At 44.5% G+C, this 20654-nt stretch overlaps 1 protein-coding gene across 1 annotated transcript in view; it reads left to right on the top strand.

Moving 5' to 3' along the window:
- The first annotated feature begins 14647 nt into the window (after positions 1 to 14647).
- The window catches only part of LOC126162694 (uncharacterized), a 75983-nt gene continuing 69976 nt past the window's right edge, over positions 14648 to 20654 (top strand). The window contains exon 1 of the mRNA XM_049919348.1: positions 14648 to 14874. Coding sequence (XP_049775305.1) covers positions 14808 to 14874 — 67 coding nt within the window. The 5' untranslated portion in view covers positions 14648 to 14807. The remainder of the gene's footprint in view (positions 14875 to 20654) is intronic.

The raw sequence follows: 20654 nt of genomic DNA, 5'->3' as shown, positions 1-20654 counted from the left end.
GAATGGCGCTAGCTGCGCAGCGTTTGTGCACCGCCGCCGTCAGTGTCAGCCAGTTTGCCGTGGCATACGGAGCTCCATCGCGTCTTTAACACTGGTAGCATGCCGCGACAGCGTGGACGTGAACCGTATGTGCAGTTGACGGACTTTGAGCGAGGGCGTATAGTGGGCATGCGGGAGGCCGGGCGGACGTACCGCCGAATTGCTCAACATGTGGGGCGTGAGGTCTCCACAGTACATCGATGTTGTCGCCAGTGGTCGGCGGAAGGTGCACGTGCCCGTCGACCTGGGACCGGACCGCAGCGACGCACGGATGCACGCCAAGACCGTAGGATCCTACGCAGTGCCGTAGGGGACCGCACCGCCACTTCTCAGCAAATTAGGGACACTGTTGCTCCTGGGGTATCGGCGAGGACCATTCGCAACCGTCTCCATGAAGCTGGGCTACGGTCCCGCACACCGTTAGGCCGTCTTCCGCTCACGCCCCAACATCTTGCAGCCCGCCTCCAGTGGTGTCGCGACAGGCGTGAATGGAGGGACGAATGGAGACGTGTCGTCTTCAGCGATGAGAGTCGCTTCTGCCTTGGTGCCAATGATGGTCGTATGCGTGTTTGGCGCCGTGCAGGTGAGCGCCACAATCAGGACTGCATACGACCGAGGCACACAGGGCCAACACCCGGCATCATGGTGTGGGGAGCGATCTCCTACACTGGCCGTACACCACTGGTGATCGTCGAGGGGACACTGAATAGTGCACGGTACATCCAAACCGTCATCGAACCCATCGTTCTACCATTCCTAGACCGGCAAGGGAACTTGCTGTTCCAACAGGACAATGCACGTCCGCATGTATCCCGTGCCACCCAACGTGCTCTAGAAGGTGTAAGTCAACTACCCTGGCCAGCAAGATCTCCGGATCTGTCCCCCATTGAGCATGTTTGGGACTGGATGAAGCGTCGTCTCACGCGGTCTGCACGTCCAGCACGAACGCTGGTCCAACTGAGGCGCCAGGTGGAAATGGCATGGCAAGCCGTTCCACAGGACTACATCCAGCATCTCTACGATCGTCTCCATGGGAGATTAGCAGCCTGCATTGCTGCGAAAGGTGGATATACACTGTACTAGTGCCGACATTGTGCATGCTCTGTTGCCTGTGTCTATGTGCCTGTGGTTCTGTCAGTGTGATCATGTGATGTATCTGACCCCAGGAATGTGTCAATAAACTTTCCCCTTCCTGGGACAATGAATTCACGGTGTTCTTATTTCAATTTCCAGGAGTGTAGTTTTTAGGCGGTTTCCCACGTTACTAGATGAATACTTGGCCAGTACGCCTCAGTTATGCGACTCGAAAATATTTAAAAAAACTTTCGCCCGCTTTCACATGAATGACGCCACACGCAGACAATTGGGATAGGTCTAGCGGTTCTGGCGCTGCAGTCCGGAACCGCGGGACTGCTACGGTCACAGGTTCGAATCCTGCATGGGTGTGTGTGATGTCCTTAGGTTAGTTAGGTTTAAGTAGTTCTAAGTTCTAGGGGACTTATGACCTAAGATGTTGAGTCCCATAGTGCTCAGAGCCATTTGAACCATTTGAACAATTGGGATACGCATATTCAGTCCAAGAGAGCAAGGGGACGGGGCATCCGTCCACCCTTTAGATTAACCATGCCAAATCATTTGGTAACCATGCCAATGCGGGACAAAGGTACAAGAAAAAGAAGAATCTCTCTCCATAAATACAAGGTCTCTATATCGCAGCAGTCCTCATGCATCAAACAAAAACATTCCCAAACCCTATCTCTGCTGTAGCCGTCCAACTCTGGAATACCTGTCTTACATCCTACAATTCAATGCCCTGGTCCTTTTGAGATGAAGCAGAAGCACTTCCTTCTGTCACCCTCTTAGCGTTTCCCCAAAAATTAACGCATATGGCCAGTTTTTCCTCTGTCAAACAGTAAACCTAATGCTCTTATATTTTCCCAGTTCCGCTTGCTTCTCTTTTCGTTTCTCTAACAGCCACGCCACTTTTTTCTCTTATCTTCATCAACTACGTGTTTTCACGTTCCTGTTTCATCCCTGTCCGACGCTGCTCGCACTCATTGGTCAAGCCTACTTTCCTGTAATTTGTATTTATGGTTGCACTTATCATGAAATATTGCAAACTGTTTTTTTTTTATTTGCGCTACTGTAAGTTCTAGATGTATGTTCTGTATTGCAACTTATACTTGTCATAACACACTGTTAAGCCAAAACATTCTGACCACTGTCCACCGCGACGCTGGTTGCCGCCTGGTGGCGTTGCGGACAAATGGCTCTGAGCACTATGGGACTTAACATCTGTGGTCATCAGTCCCCTAGAACTTAGAACTACTAAAACCTAACTGACCTAAGGACATCACACACATCCGTGCCCGAGGCAGGATTCGAACCTGCGACCGTAGCGGTCGCGCGGTTCCAGACTCTAACGCCTAGAACCGCTCGGCCACTCTGGCCGGCGGCGTTGCGGACATATGACGCAATAACAAAAGCATGTGGGCGAAGCAGACACGGACGGGGGATCACCCTAACGAAGATATGGGCTGTAAATGGGGAAATCCATTGAAATAAGCGACTTTGAAAGGGGCAAATTGTTATCACGCAGAACCTGGGAACAAGTATCTGGAAAACGGCGAAGCTGGTCGAATGTTCACGTGCTGCTGTCGTGGGCGTCTACGGAAAGAGGTAGGACAGTGCAAGTACCATTAGGCGCAAAATGGTTGGACATCCACGACTCTTTACAGAACGTGGGGCTCGTAGGCTCGTCTGCTCTGTAAAGTAGGGTAGGTGGTGATCTGTGGCATCTCTGCCGAAAGAGCACAGTGCTGTTTCGGAACACACCGTTCATCGTACATTGTTGTTCATGGAGCACCACAGTAGACCACCCCTATGTGCTCACATGTTGACCCAACGACATCGTCCATTACGACTGCAGTGGGCACGGAACCATCGGGATTCGACCCGTCGTCTCCACAAACGCCGTCATCGAGGTGAACGGTGCTTCTAAGCATGCAGCGCGCCACGAACGCAGGCTGGTGGGACCAGTATTATGGTATGGGTGATATTCTCCTGCGCCTGCGTGGGGCCTGTGGTAGTAATCGAAGACACGCTGACAGCTGCGAGCCACCTGCTTGATGTCTTCCCCGACGGCGATATCTTTCAGCAGTATAATTGTCCGTGTCTCAGAGACAGTACCGAGCAACAGTGGTTTGAAAAGGGTTGTAGTGAACTCACGTTGATGTCTCGGCGGCAACCAAAGGGGCTCTGTTATATAGAAATGGCACTCCACACCACCAGACACACAGGGAAAGGTTAAGAACTGTGACCGTGTGAGTAGCACCCTCTACCTGTTTGATTAAAATACAGCTTGAACGTTATTCATTTCAATTAAAATAGACGATAGAGTAACCGACTGGATACTCATTAATTAGGAACAAAAAACGTACAAACATATTTCTATTTATTCCTTTTACACAGGCAAGATTAGGGCCATCACTCCCTCTCTTAGATCTAATCAAGCATTCTACTTTTTTTTACATTCTGTATACATTGATGAGCCAAAACATCATGACCGCCTCCTTAATAGCTTGTTTGTCCGTCTTTGGAACGAAATACAGGGTAGCACAACGTCTTGCCCTGATTATAACAATTTCTTGCTGGAAAATTACTCATGGTTGATATTCTTCTAACTGTGGGGCAATGAACCTTGTTATGCATGAGGCCGCACCAAACATTCACTTTTTCGCTGACTCGCTGTAACTGTACAGCAACATGTGGAGACTGAACCCCATATACGGACATTATGCCTATTTACCATTCCACTGACGTGAAAGGTGGATTCATCGGTAAAGCATATGCGATTTAAGCAATCGTTAGCGCGTTAGTTGAGAATCTCACTTGCAAATTCAGCACGTGTCAGCAAATCATTCGGTTGCAAGGCCTGCACGATTTGCACTTTGTAAGCATGCGATTCATGAAGAATCTTCACCACACTTGCTTGCGGTATTTGAAGTTCACGTGACGTTTGACGAGTTGATTTAGACGGACTCCGTTGAAACGATTGCCGAATACGATCAACAGTTGCATCACTCACACGAGCGAGGCCTGCCACTTTGAGGACGATCTTCAACGCTGCCTGTTTCGTTAAACTTTGCATACCATCGCTTTATTGGTTTAACGTCATGAGGGCTGCGTCCATAAGAAGCCCGAAATTGACGCTGAACACTGATGGACGATTTCGTTTCGTGAAACCAAAGCACACATTGCGCTTTCTCCTGCTTCGACGCCATTTCGTCAGCAACTAACCTGACCTAACAGACCGCGTCGGTGTTGTGGAGCACTAGCGCCATCTATTGGTCGCAACAACTAGTAACATTAACCTATGTAACGGCACTAAATGTAACTTATCATGTCAAACGGATATTCTGTTATAAATTTTTATAATCAGGGCAAGACTTTGTACTCACCCTGTTCATCTCTGATTCTGAATATCAGGGATCCGATAGTTTCTTGATAGGTTTGTGCAGGTATGTGGCATTAGATGTCTACGCACAGGTCATGTTATTCGCGTAAATAATGGGCTTTTGTATGAAGCATGAATTCTTGGAGTACCTTACACGGTATGACTGTGTGAAACACGTAGACCTTAAGCTAGATGTGTATTATACATGTATTTTATTGCTTCTGGGATGTAACTGATTTCACAAACATATTAAAAGATATACTGGAATGTTGCTTATTAGACATCGGTGTATTGTATTTTGACATATATTGTACATGTCAGCAATTCATGCTATCTTCTATAAAATATAGCTAAGTATAAGATCACTTTGATAAAATTCTTCTCTTTCGATATTATAGTCTATCTTCTGTATTACGTGTTGGCTCAACTGTATTACTGTCGGTTCAAATGGTTCAGATGGCTCTGAGCACTATGGGACTTAACATCTGAGGTCATCAGTCCCCTAGAACTTAGAACTACTTAAACCCAACCAACCTAAGGACATCACTCACATCCATGCCCGAGGCAGGATTCGAACCTGCGACCGTAGCGCTCGCGCGGTTCCAGACTGAAGCGCCTTGAACCGCTCGGCCACATGGGCCGGCGTTACTGTCGGTTAGGCACATATATACTGGTTGGTTATCATAACCATTGATCGAGCTGGTTGCATCTGGCACCCAGACCTCGAGTTATAACATTATTTCGTCCTAATATTCAGTATTACGAATTTATGTTTCTTGGTCAGTAATATTGTTATATTTTTCTGTATTTAAAATACAGTCGTACCTTTCTCCAGTCGTAGCTTTGGATGTAATTCCCTGACATCCAGTGCTTCTTGTTTTTTTTATTTATTATTATTTAACGAAGAGAAAATACTGATTGTTTGTTTGTTACAAGTGTACTGTTATGAATATAATTTATCTCACTTATATAACGTAAATTTACAAAAAATCATTACATTAGCATCCTTTGTCTTGTTAGAGTCACGTCTGTATTAAATTAGTTGGATGATAGCGCATCTGGTGGTCAGTGTTCTCGTTTAGCCAGTTGGCTGACAGCTGCCACACCAATACTGCCTTGTTTATGTTATGAACATAAGACCTAATATCTTGTTTACGTCCACTCATGGGCGATGTAACTATCATTGCTGCCGATCGTTCATACACATGCATGGCAATATGGGCGATGTAATAATATTTGATTATTGATTGTCGTTGTCAATTTGCATAACCAACTGCGATTTTTCACTGTAGGCACGGTATTTGATATCTCTCATCATATATTATTGCATGTCTTTGTTGTGTCACGACTTAATATTTTTATCGTTATGCCTATACGATTTTTTTATTTAACTAGGGCGACTTAGCCCTAAGAATACAACGATGTGTAATGATTGTCACACACTAAACATTTTAGACTGGCATGTACTGCATAATGGAAATTTAACTATTGACTATATTTTGAATGTATTTTAGATCTGATGATGGCTCGTCAGTGAGTCGGAAACGGTACTCAATAAAGAAAATTTTCGATCTTGACGTAGAAATTTTATCCACACGTGTTTTAACGCAAGACAAGCTTTAAAAGTAGGAAACGAATGCAAACTCTGGGAGGCAACAAGGAAGCAGAGTTTGCCTCATATTTGCCGTCAATGTAATAATCAATAAAGGAAGAATAAAATGGATGTCTGGACATAGAGGACAATCAGCTATCGTATTTGTAGAGGAGGCCATAGCGCCGGAATGACAGTGGAAATTCGGCAGCTTCTGTACAGAGGCTCGTATCTGGGCTGGTGGGTAGCGCACCAGTGCCCAAACAGATTGCGCGGTACTGAATTATATTAAGACAACGTCAGACGGCTGGTTGTGCAGATGAATATACGATGCAACCATAGTTCAGTTTTGATCGAACTAAGAATCGATACAAACGAAGAAGGACCACCAGGTTTGCTCTACATGAGATGTCACTTGGAACGCACAGGACATTCAGAGAATGATCACAGCGAGCTGCCATGTAGAATGTACGAGAGGACCAACATAAGTCTTCCGTCAGGTATTAACGCCAAGAATTTCGGGGCTTCGATGAATGTGAGAGCAGCGAAACCGAGATGTTAGGATGGTCGGAGAAATTCGTTTCGCCGCCGGAAATTCATATTGCCATACAGCTACCGGATGCCTGACGCGTAGAGATGGTTGAGTCTACGCTGGAGTCGCTGCTGGAGTGGACAGGTCCGCCGATAGCTGCGACCGACTGCGAAATCGTCGACGAAGAGACAGCCTGAGACGCCCGGTGGGACACAGTCAATAACAGGGTTCATTGTTGCAGCAAGTAAGGTTACGCTCAACACGGAGCCCTGAGGTACAGCCTGATCCTGAATGAAAAGAACGTACAAAGCATCACCCACGCGTCCATTAAAAACCCGGTATTTGAAAAATTCCCAGATAAAGTGGGGCAGGCGGCCTCGGTAGCCCAATCTGTGTGATGTGTGGAGGATTTTTGTCCTCTAATAAGTGTCACACGCGTTTTCCAAATTAAAAAATTGTGGCTACAGTCTGGCACTAAGGCAGAAAGTTGTCCACGATTTGGATCGACAGGGTGAGCAGATGTTCGACTGCAGAGCGTTGCCTACGAAAGCCACATTGAACGTTTGCCAGTAATTTCTGTGACTAAGGCAACCACACTAGCCGCCTATCCACCATCCGTTTGCTGCGGCGCGGTTCTTTCCGTCCCTTTACGACGGACCTGCACCTACCTGTGAACATTGTCTCAGCAGATCATCAGTAGAGAAGCCGAGTGAAACCTCTTGTACTTCGACGTGAACCAGGCTGCAATTAAAGTCACTAATCTACGTTTCGGGAGAAAGTTTTCATATGAAATGAAAGGTTGGAAATTTTGTCCTCAATTAATATACTCTGAAACTTAGGTGAACAAGAATCACTGCCAAGCCCGTGCTAGTCTTAACACAGTCACTCATAATCCCTTTCACTCAAGTTAGCAAGTTTATGGTGTTGCATTTCCCGAAAACGTAATAGCTACAAAAATACTGATTGTTTTTGATTGAGAATGCTCGCCAAATATTAAGTCTGTCGGTACCAACTGCAGACAGTCTTTAGCCACCGACCTGCTCAATACGCCACGCGGAATATATGTCTTATCTCGTCCCAAAATTCACTTAAAAATTCCGAAATTTCTACACACACATCGGAATAATTATGCCGTCACTTTCCAACACTTTTGATGTACGAAACACAGCTAGATCCGGCAACTTATCATTTCCTTCGGAATTACTACTGCACACGTCCGATCTCTTTCATGGCTAGGCTTCGACTCCTCTCTAGAATACTTCAAGTCTTCTTTTCCAGCAGAGAAAAGCGCGCGAAGAATATTGCTTTAGCATTGGTCAGTTTACTTAACAGCCAATAGCAAAACAACATTCTCCCGCGTCAGTCCGCGCTTTTCATCCATAACCAATCGCAAAATAGTAAACCTCACGACTGCACTTTTTACCGACGTAATTATCTAATATGCTGAAGTTTTGCTTATGCATAAAGTTATTTACTATTGTTATTTACACCTGAATTAACTTTCCCTTTACCATAAACTTACTTTACAAATCTATTCCACAAAAATCCCCTTTGTTCATATCCATACTTCTTTGAAATGTTCCCACACTAAATTCTACTACACAACTCGTTAAACAATTATCTTCATATTAACATTAATCCACACTCACACATCATTCATATTGCTAAAACACATTTATAACATTTTACATACACAAAAAGACATAATAACACTTTATGAAAATACTAGAACAGTTTATGACAAACATTCTATTACTTTAGTGCACTCTAGTGGGCACAATCGAAACTAAATCAGTCCCCTATCCAATACTGTTCTCTATCGGCTGATACATAAACTACGTGTGCATCCAGTCTCGAGTCATCATCTGTCACTATCCAGCTTTGAGACACATCTCCCACTTAACTGCCTCCAAGGCAGGATCGTTATACGACGCTACGCCTCACGTTCCATCACTTTGCAGACACTGCCGGTGACGGAAATGGGGCGGTAGCTGGAAGGATGGTGTCTGACGTTACCAGACTTATGTATGGGATTACAGAGGCCTCGCACCAACGTGTAGGAAATGTTCCGTCCATACAAATTGTAGGTATCGAGTAAAATTGATATTTGGCTCACGACTAGTTAGCCAGCCCTCCAAACTGTACAGCACTGGTCGCCAAACCTTTTTACTCAAGAATCAATACTGACATGGCGGGGCAGCACCTCTGGCCGCAAATCTACTGATATTATAGGCGACCAACATAAATTAGTGTCTTATGAGACCCTAACAGAGTAGCAAGAGTGTGGGCGCGATAAGTTGACCAAAGGCCGCTAAGTACAGATAGTTAAAAGTCGGCGCAACTCGCAACACCTCGTGTCGACTGTTATCTGTTTCACACTGCTGCTACCCTCAGCGACCCCAACGCTGTGACACTGTAATTGCCTGACGAAGAGTTTTGGTGTTGTCCGTGTGAACGAATGATCAACTGATTAATAACAGTGATAGAACTTGTATTTAAATGGATTATGTAATATGAGACAGGATCAGCATTGTTTGCCAAATGTTTTGAATGTCATTTTTCTTCTACTAATTGCGATGTATTACAAAACCCGTAATTTAATTTCATCTTCGTTGCTACAAATATGAACCACATATGAAGTGAACATCTTTTAAAGTACAGTCACGAATCCATGTTACTTTCTTTTACTAAGTATTTTTGTTTTTTAGTGACATGTAAACTGCACGTTTAAGAAGCTGTACATTAGTTAACGTTTCTGCATTCGGCTGTTAGTTGTTAGATACCTCTGAGAATCGCGGTCAGCACGAATACTATATTCAGGCAGCATGCGGCCCACACACCACAGATTGACGATCAATGCTGTATAGTCTTCACAGACACACTGTTTTGTGAATGCATTGCAATCGGGCGTCTGCCTTGATCCCTCAAAGTATCGGGGACCAGATCTCTGCTGCGTCAGCAAAAGTGCGGATTTCCTTCTGTACAACGTGTGTCTCCTTATGTTTATTTTACTTATCCTGGGGTGACATAAGTCATAGGATAGCAGTATGCACATATAAGCAAATGGCGGTAGTATCGCGTACATAAGGCATGAAAGAGCAATGCATCGATGGAGCTGTCATTTGTACTCAGGGGATTCGTGTGGAAAGGTTTCTGAAGTGATTATTGCCGTATGACGTGAATTAACAGACTTTGAATGCGGAATGGTAGATGGAACTAGACACACGGGATACGCCATTTCGGAAATCATTAGGGAATTCAATATTCTGAGATGCACAGTGTCAAGAGTGTGCTGGGAACACCAAATGTCAGGCATTACCTCTCATCACGGACAACGCATGGCGATGGCCTTCACTTAACGACCGAGAGCAGCGGCGTTTGCGTAGAATTGTCAGTGCTAGCAGACAAGCAACAGTGCGTGAAATAACCGCAGGTATCAGTGTGGGACGTACGACAAATGTATCCATTAGTTCAGTGCGGCGAAATTTGGCGTTGATGGGCTATGGCAGCAGACGACCGAAACGAGTGTCTTTGCTAACAGCAAGACATCGGCTGCAGCGTCTCTCCTGGGCTCGTGACCCTATCGGTTAGGCCCTAGACCAGGGGTCTCCAAACTTTTTAGTCCGCGGGCCGCATTGACTCCTGCACGAAGTCAAAAGGGCCAAGATCTACCTAGTGAGATTAAAGCACCCTAGCACTCCATGATGGCTAAAGGAAACATGAAATCGCAAAAATCTAAGGTTGTGGGAATAGCTAGCACTGAAACGAACTACGATTTTTATTTAATTACATAATTTTGATTGGTGGACGTACCTGACCGAAATTCTGGCGTATTTCATTCTGGCGAATTTCACCGACAAAAAAGTATGTCACTGCACATTCTTCACGAAAGCGTCCTGCAAAGTTAACGAAATCTCAAAATCATTGTTAGCAACACTATTACTGCAAGACGTAACAGAGGTAGAGTATGTCAACGCATTGTTATTTCAAGCGGCCCAACAATAAGTTTAGTTATGTAGTCTTGTAGCGAGTAGCAGAACCAGAGCATATATTTGATAGTTCTGTTGCGTGATTGTGTTTATGTTGCGAGTGTCTCACTAGTTTTTTTAGTGTTTTATGCGCTGTACTAGTAGGTGAGACGACGAAGTGTGGGACAATTCAAAGTCTGAATTCGAAGAGACAATGAAAATCCGAAAATCTAAATACGTATAGCACGAGTTGAGTATTTTTTGACTGTATTTTTAGTGGAACTACAGTGTAATTGTGAGTATTTAATTTAGTGATTAAAGTACCTTAAAAATAATTCATTGCATTTTGTTTAGGCAGACTACTACCTAGTTTTATTAGTATAAAATAGCATAATTTTATATTCAGGTTACAATCTTTTGTGAAGTTCTGTACAAATATGGAAAAGAAACGAAAGATTGACAGTGAATGCAGAATTTTTAAAGAGCAGTGGGGATGTCAATATTTCGTGGTGGAGTCAAGCAACAAACCAATGTGTATTATTTGCAATGAAGCAATATCAGTCTTCAAAGAATACAATATAAAACGTCATTATGAGACTAAGCACTCTCAGAATTACTCCAAGTTTACAGGGTGGGAACGATTAGAAATGTATGAGTCTCTGAAACGCCATCTATCGTATTGGTCGTGATAGACCTCGAAACTCAATTGTTGGCAGTATAGGTACCACCTCAAATATTTGGCCGGCTGGATACCGGGGATGTCCGGCCAGCTAACGCGGGCCGTAGTGTGGAGACCCCTGCCCTAGACGACTGGCAATGCGAGGCCTGGTGAGATGAATCCGATTTCAGTTATTAAGAGCAGATGATGGGGTTCGAATGTGGTGCTGACCCCACGAAGCCGTGGGCTCAAGATGTCAACAAGGCACTGTGCAAGCTGGTGGTGACTCTATATTGGTGTGGGCTGTGTTTACATGGTATAGATTAGGTCCTCTGCATGTTCGGTTCCTTGAGACCATTTGCAACCATTCATGGACTTCATGTTCCCAAACAACAATGGAATTTTTATGGATGACAATGCGTCACGTCACTGGGCCACAATTGTTTGCGATTGGTTTGAATAACATTGTGGAGAGTTGGAGCAAATGATTAGGCCACGCATCGAACATGTATCGGACATAATCGAGAGGTTAATTCGTGCACAAAATCGTGCACCGGTAAAACTTTCGCAGTTGTGGACGGCTATGATGGCAGCATGGCTCAATATTTCTGCTGGGGACTTCCACGACTTGTTGAGTCCATGCCGCGTCACTTTTCTGTCCTACGCCAGGCAAAAGAAGGTCTGGCACGATATTAGGAGCTGTGTACCGTAGGTCTCTAGAAGAGTGTAGCGTTCCAAAGGATTGGAAAAGGGCACAGGTCATCCCCGTTTTCAAGAAGGGACGTCGAACAGATGTGCAGAACTATAGACCTATATCTCTAACGTCGATCAGTTGTAGAATTTTGGAACACCTATTATGTTCGCGTATAATGGCTTTTCTGGAAACTAGAAATCTACTCTGTAGGAATCAGCATGGGTTTCGAAAAAGACGATCGTGTGAAACCCAGCTCGCGCTATTCGTCCACGAGACTCAGAGGACCATAGACACGGGTTCACAGGTAGCTGCCGTGTTTCTTGACTTCCGCAAGGCGTTCGATACAGTTCCCCACAATCGTTTAATGAACAAAGTAAGAGAATATGGACTATCAGACCAATTGTGTGATTGAATTGAAAAGTTCCTAGATAACAGAACGCAGCATGTCATTCTCAATGGAGAGAAGTCTCCCGAAGTAAGAGTGGTTTCAGGTGTGCCGGAGGGGAGTGTCGTAGCACCGTTGCTATTCAGAATATACATAAATGACCTGGTGGATGACATCGGAAGTTCACTGGGGCTTTTTGCGGATGATGCTGTGGTGTATCGAGAGGTTGTAACAATGGAAAATTGTACTGAAATGCAGGAGGATCTGCAGCGAATTGACGCATGGTGCAGGGAATGGCAATTGAATCTCAATGTAGACAAGTGTAATGTGCTGCGAATACATAGAAAGAAAGATCCTTTATCATTTAGTTACAATATAGCAGGTCAGCAACTGGAAGCAGTTAATTCCATAAATTATCTGGGAGTACGCATTAGGAGTGATTTAAAATGGAATGATCATATAAAGTTGATCGTCGGTAAAGCAGATGCCAGACTGAGATTCATTGGAAGAATCCTAAGAAAATGCAGTCCGAAAACAAAGGAAGTAGGTTACAGTACGTTTGTTCGTCCACTGGCTTGAATACTGCTCAGCAGTGTGGGATCCGCACCAGATAGGGTTGATAGAAGAGATAGAGAAGATCCAACGGAGAGCAGGGCGCTTCGTTACAGGACCATTTAGTAATCGCGAAAGCGTTACGGAGATGATAGATAAACTCCAGTGAAAGACTCTGCAGGAGAGACGCTCAGTAGCTCGGTACGGGCTTTTGTTGAAGTTTCGAGAACATACCTTCACCGAGGAGTCAAGCAGTATATTGCTCCCTCCTACGTATATCTCGGGAAGAGACCATGAGGATAAAATCAGAGAGATTCGAGCCCACACAGAGGCATACCCACAGTCCTTCCTTCCACGAACAATACGAGACTGGAATAGAAGGGAGAACCGATAGAGGTACTCAAGGTACCCTCCGCCACACACCGTCAGGTGGCTTGCGGTGTATGGATGTAGATGTAGATGTTCGATTCCTTGAGACCATTTGCAACCATTCATGGGCTTCATGGCCGGCCGTTGTGGCCGTGCGGTTCTAGGCGCTTCAGTCTGGAACCGCGCTGCTGCTACGGTCGCAGGTTCGACTCCTGCCTCGGGCATGGATGTGTGTGATGTCCTTAGATTAGTTAGATTTAAGTAGTTCTAAGTTCTAGGGGATTATGACCTCAGATGTTAAGTCCCATAGTGCTCAGAGCCATGGACTTCATGTTCCCAAACAACAATGGAATTTTTATCGATGACAATGCGTCACGTCACTGGGCCACAATTGTTAGCGATTGGTTTGAAGAACATTCTGGACAGTTGGAGCAAATGATTTGGCCACGCATCGAACATGTATTGAACATAATCGAGAGGTTAATTCGTGCACAAAATCCTGCTTTCGCAGTTATGGACGCCTATGAAGGCAGCATGGCTCAATATTTCTGCAGGGGACTTCCACGATGTTGTGACTTGGCAAGACAGCCAAGTCACTATGCGAGGATGCCGAAAGGCACGCGTTAAGCTCACGCAGACTGGCGTGAGGTCTGGAACATTCAAATGTAATTAATATAGCAAATAAAGTACGTAGTTGAAGTAATACTTAACTTTATTCCATAACTGGTGAACATCGCTCTTGTTGATACATTATATAATCTCAATATAAACTGGTAATGGCGCCTTGCTAGGTCGTAGCAAATGACGTAGCTGAAGGCTATGCTAACTATCGTCTCGGCAAATGAGAGCGTAGTTGTCAGTGTAGCATCGCTAGCAAAGTCTGCTGTACAACTGGGTCGAGTGCTAGGAAGTCTCTCTAGACCTGCCGTGTGGCGGCGCTCGGTCTGCAATCACTGACAGTGGCGACACGCGGGTCTGTCGTATACTAGCGGACCGCGGCCGATTTAAAGGCTTCCACCTAGCAAGCGTGGTGTCTGGCGGTGACACCACACACGACTTGTTCATGCCGCGTCAATTTGGTGTCCTACGCCAGGCAAACGGAGGTCTGGCACGATATTAGGAGGTATACCATGACTTTAGTCACCTCAGTGTAAGTTTAAAACAACGTAACATTTATCTTAAAATGGTCTTATCGAGAGCCCAAGGAAAGGCAGCTAATATCCGAGGGAAGACGAGGGGCCAAATGATACGTCGCTTTGTGTGGGGAAGATGCTCTCGAGGCGACCCTGGCCGCACGAGATTACAGGCAGCGGTTGGCGCTCTCGTGCTGCAGATCGCCGGCCGCCGTCATCGGCCTAGTGCCGAGGAGGTCTATCTGTTCGCCCGCTATCTCGTCCGCGAGGCCGTGCCGTGCGTCACGCACCCCCGAGCCATAAGAGCTGGCCGACGGCGCTGGACACCGGCTCAGTCGCTGCGCAGATCCGTCCGCCGCCGCTGCCGTGTCCTCTTCCGCCCGCCGCCACTGTCGCCGCCGTCTCCGTCACGGAAGGCCGCCGCCCCTGTATGATCTCGAGCACCGCTGCCGCTCGCGTTGACACTGTCCACCTGTTGCTCTTCGACTCGTGTCTCGGTGAGTGACCACGGCGGCTGGCAAATGTTTCTCTGCGATCGACCGGGCAAACAACCGAGTGCTGCGTCGTTCTTGACGTGCCGTGTTTTGGGCAGTGATCTCTCCATCGACAGGATATCGAACTGCGGCTCTCTCAACAGTGATGGAGAACGCGCGTCTGTAGCACCAGAACTTCAGCGTGCCTGTAGATTCGTGTTGTCTGCATCATACATCTTGTTATAGTTAGGCAAAAATTTACTGATCGTTCTGTGGTATTATTGGCTTATTTCTGGTGTCGTTGACTGGACCACGACACTACCAAATCAGCGCAAGTCTGCAGTACTTCAACAGAAGATGCCCGCAAAACAAGAATAATTAATTCCTTCATTTAACTTACGAATTTCAAATTCTATCTTCAAGTTTAGATCCCCCAAATGATAACAGAAAATGTAGTGGTCCCAAATTCTTTTGTTTGCTAGTACGAGGGACACTCAATAATTGAAGTGACAATTTGATGTAGAAAAAACTGTGTATTTTTACGAAATGAGGCTTTTACCACATCTTAACATAAACCCCAACAAATTCTCTGATTTCTTCGTTGTTTCTGAACTATTTTATACAGGTGACAGGCAAAATGATGTGAACACCTATACTTTATTAATAAGGGGGCTGGATCCCCATTTGCCCGTAGTACAGCTACGATTCTTCTTGGAATTCTGGCATAATGGTGGTATAGTCTCCAGTGGAATGTTATGCCACTCCTCGATCAGAACCTCTTCTGACTCTTGTAATGACGAGGGAGGCGCCACACGCCGTCAGGTGGCTTGCGGAGTATGGATGTAGATGTAGAATCTGCTCCGGAGTCTGCACTCCAGTACCACCGAGGTTCGATAATATTATAGTCCGGGGACTGTGCTGGCCAACGAAGACGCTGCAGTTCAGTTGCTTGCTCCTCATACCACGATTATACTGTCCTGACTGTGAGAATGGCTGCATTGTCGTCCTGATATATGGCATCATTGTTGGGGAACAACATTTGAATCATGGGGAGCACCTGATCACCTAAAACGTTCACACAATCTTTGGCTGTAACACGGCCTTTTAGGGTAATGATGGGACCAGCAGGATACAATGAGGTGGCTGCCCACACCATCACACTTCCACCTCCATGCTTAAGCGTTGGAATCAAGCAATCAGCACTGTAGGCTTTTCTGGCGTTCTCCAGACGTAAATCCGGCCCGATGTTGTAAATAACGCCGGCCGGTGTGGCCGAGCGGTTCTAGGCGCTTCAGTCTGGAACCGCGCGATCGCTACGATCGCAGGTTCGAATCTTGCCTCGGGCATGGATGTGTGTGATGTCCTTAGGTTAGTTAGTTTTAAGTAATTCTAAGTTCTAGGGGACTGATGACCTCAGAGCTTAAGTCCCATAGTGCTCAGAGCCATTTGATTTTGTTGTAAATAACGTAAACGTTGACTCGTCGGACCATATGATATGTTTCCACTGGTCAGCCGTCCAAGATTTATGCTCCTGACACCGTGTTTTACGCTTCTTTGCGTTGGTTGTCGTCACTAATGATTTAGGTATAGCAGCTCGTCCATGAATATTCGCTTTATAGAGTTCTCAGTGCACAGTGTCGATAGGTAGGGGGTCTCGAAGATGGCTATTGAGCTCTGCAGTCGCTTTAGGCGCCATAGTTTTGTGTTGTTTTGACACAATTCGTGTTAGCGCACGACGATCTCTTGTCATTTAGTTTTGATTGGCGCCCACTATTACATTTAGGCTGTCATGACTGTTGAAACAGTTTCTCTTGAAACATTCAATAAGTTGGCTGTCTTGATTACTGACGCTCCAGCTAATCGGACCCCCACAATCTGCCCTCTTTGGAACTCTGTTAGGTCTTTCATTGCACGTCGACCTAGGCCTCTGAACGCAAATACGAAGCTGCACTACTCGTACACAACCAGCACTGATGCCTTGTCTGTACTGAACAAGCACAATCCAGCGCGACGCGTGCCTTACCTGCGTAGCTGACCGTCAAATACAACCATCCCATTACTATCACTGTTCACATTATTTTACTTATCCCCTGTACGTAATGCCTCCGTGAGTGGACCAAACAAATGAAAATCTTCTCTAGAAAAAGGTCACCTTCCCTTTCATTTCACTCTTTCAAAGTGTGTACACATTTTGAGTCTTGTTACCTTGATTTGTTGCGTTATTTCTTCCGGGACCCACCTTGTACTCATTGTGCTGTTCTTCGGTTTGTTACTGATAACGTTACCAACCGTACTAATACTTACTGCAACTGTTTTTGCTGCATCTTCAACTGTAATACGTCGGTCTTCACGAATAATGCCGTCAATGGGAGTTTCAAGCGGAGGAGTTGACACTTCAATTGACCATCGAGGTTGCTATCCATCAGTTACTAACGTTCGGCTGTTTCTCAACTGTTCTACCCACTTCTAAAAATTTTGGAACGATATCACTGAATATTGGTCAACTAACGTGGAAATTTCAAGCGGACATGCCATCCTTAAAGGCAATATTGGCGTTATAAACCAAATAGTTATTAACCGTCATCTGTTCTCCACTCATCCCAGCAATGCCAACCTAAAATCATGAAAGTACAAAGTCCCTTCTACGAACTGTTTCATTTCTATCATAAATCTGTCTCTTTAATTATTGAATGTCCCTTTATCTTTACTGTGTACATATTTCAGGATACTCACAGATATTTCCAATGCTGTTCACGAACTCGGTTATCTGCTGTCATGCATACGTGTCCCCAGGTATCAACAACAGAAGGAGCGAGCTTTCAGTGAGAGTGTAACCGAAGTTACTGACGGAAAATTACGTGGATTAAAGAACTGTAGGAAGCAGCCGTAAAATTTGAAACTAGTAAATAGCTAAGGTCAAATCAATAAATACATCTACATCTACATGGATACTCTGCAAATCACATTTAAGTGCCTGGAAGAGGGTTCATCGAGCCACCTTCACAATTCTCTATTATTCCAATCTCGGATAGCGCGCGAGAAGAATGAACACATATATGTTTCCGAACGAGCTCTGATTTCCGTTATTTTATCCTGGTGATCGTTCCTCCCTATGTAAGTCGGTGTCAAAATATTTTCGCATTCGGAGGAAAAAGTTGGTGATTGGAATTTCGTGAGAAGATTTAGTCGCAACGAAACCGCCTTTCTTTTAATGATGTCCATCCCAAATCCTGTACCATTTCTGTGACACTCTCTCCCATATTTCGCAATAAAACAAAACGTGCTGCCTTTCTTTGAACTTTTCCGATGCACGCAGTCAGTCTTATCTGGTAAGGATCGCACACCGCGCAACACTATTCTAAAAGAGGACGGACAAGCTTAGTGTAGGCTGTCTCCTTAGTAGGTCTATTACATTTTCTAAGTGTTCTGCCAATAAAACGCAGTCTTTGGTTAGCCTTCCCCACAACATTTTCTATGTGTTCCTTCCAATTTAAATTGTTCGTAATTGTAATACCTAGGTATTTAGTTGAATTTGCGGCTTTTAGATTAGACTGATTTATCGTGTAACCGAAGTTTAACGTGTTCCTTTTATCACTCATGAGGATGACCTCACACTTTTCGTTATTTAAGGTCAACTGTCAAGTGCAGGTAACCTTAATGAATATCGGTATTTAATGTCATATCGGAGAAACAAATTACCGCATTTGCAGTGCATGTGTCTATAGCATTGAGAGGCAACATAAATACTCCACGGTTTTATGCTCGATTTCGAAACTATACTAGTGGAAATGTGCAACAAAAAGCGAAAAAACTACTTATATGCTGACTTGGTGCGATGCAGCTCTTCCTAACATTTTACAATTGCTCTGTGAATATTTACATACGCTCTTCCTATGGTCTTGTTATTTTTGAACGAATATTTTTATGTTTATTTGGATGGCCATCTTCAACAGTAGCTGACGTATAACAGCTGCTTGCTTTTTCCTATCTTAAAAGTGCTGCTGTTTAAGAGAATGTTGCACCAGGCGCATTTTGCTTTTGTTGGTATAGCATCTTTAAAGGTGATTCGCGTTTGCTACTCCATTTTTACATATTTTGAAGTCGAGACCTTTTGCCCTAGTTGCTAGCAGTGGTTTCAGTCGAGAAAAGTGTTTGCAGTTTCATCCTTCGCGTTTTTTTCGAATTTTAGTAAACCGATTTTGTGTGTGGTTTCGCTTGTTTTGCATTCAGCACTCTCTTTCTGTGTGCTGAATGCAAAATTGGCGAAATCATATTAAAACTTCTATGAAGACAATTAGTGTGAAGGTTTACATAAGTGAAGTCAAGGAACGCAAATGCAGCAAAAGAAAAAGTACGTTACTAAAAGCCGAAAAAAAGCAATGATGGAAACAACTGTCGTCTTCCAAACATGTAAAACAAAAGAGTAATAAACGCCAGTCAATAACATCGAAACGCGTCTGGTGTAACACACTCTTGCGTTACTGCTTAAGAGAAAAAAATTATGTATTTGTTTTTATTTCTCTTCAGCAAACAATACAGCAACGAGTCCATAAAACAGTAAGAGAATACAGGGTGTCCAGTCACAGAGATAAATGCCAACACCGTTTCTTCCAACGGAACTTTAATGACTGCTATTCAGGTATCATTAGTGTCCAGTAAATTAGAGGATTTCAAGCAGCTAACGCGTGTGTCCTCGGCGCTTAGGTGTATACGTCATAAACTGGTTTACGGTACATTATGTCTCTCCCTACGAAAACACATTGTATCTGAGAAATGCCTACAGTGAAACGTGCAAGTGCGGCATTCAGCGAAACTGGGTCCATCAGAGACATCCGCAATTTCATGCACGCCTGTGCAATTACCCATATCATATAGCATAATGATGGAACTGTAGTTTGGTACAAAACCATCCAGACATTACATCGTTATTTGAAGCGATTTTGTCGATGAAATTATAAGACTTCAGTGAGATGTGTGAATGGCAGCACATAATTCACTGGCCTCAATACCACGTGACTCAACTACGGAAATGATAGTATCACATTGTTAGCGAAGAGGCATTATCTGGGACTGACTCGTGCAAATCTTTGTATTTGACGCCACTCTACTGACTAGAACGTTTTTGTGACGAAGGTGACACGAAATGATTAAGATGACATTAAAAAATCCAGCCTCTGATCAAAGAAAATCTCCGTACCGGTCGGGAATCGAGCCTGGGACTCTGAAATCTATACACAGCGATGCTTGTCACTTTTTTTTTAAAAAAATTAAGTAACTTTATTGATAAAACTCTATAACATTGCAGTCCATGAAGATTTACAGTTCTTGTTTCACATACATTACACATACAATACACAGCACATCAATAAGTATAACAACACTGGTAAAGATATCTTCCTCGCATGACAAATATGTTGTTGTTGTTGTGGTCTTCAGTCCTGAGACTGGTTTGATGCAGCTCTCCATGCTACTCTATCGTGTGAAGCTTCTTCATCTCCCAGTACCTACTGCAACCTACATCCTTCTGAATCTGCTTAGTGTATTCATCTCTTGGTCTCCCTCCACGATTTTTACCCTCCACGCTGCCCTCCAATACTAAATTGGTGATCTCTTGATGCCTCAGAACATGTCCTACCAACCGATCCCTTCTTCTGGTCAAGTTGTGCCACAAACTTCTCTTCTCCCCAATCCAATTCAATACTTCCTCATTAGTTATGTGATCTACCCATCTAATCTTCAGCATTTTTCTGTAGCACCACATTCGAAAGCTTCTATTCTCTTCTTGTCCAAACTATTTATCGTTC

The sequence above is a fragment of the Schistocerca cancellata genome, chromosome 2, assembly GCF_023864275.1.
Source record: "Schistocerca cancellata isolate TAMUIC-IGC-003103 chromosome 2, iqSchCanc2.1, whole genome shotgun sequence".
NCBI lineage: Eukaryota > Metazoa > Arthropoda > Insecta > Orthoptera > Acrididae > Schistocerca > Schistocerca cancellata.
This window is presented reverse-complemented; position numbering and strand designations above follow the sequence as displayed.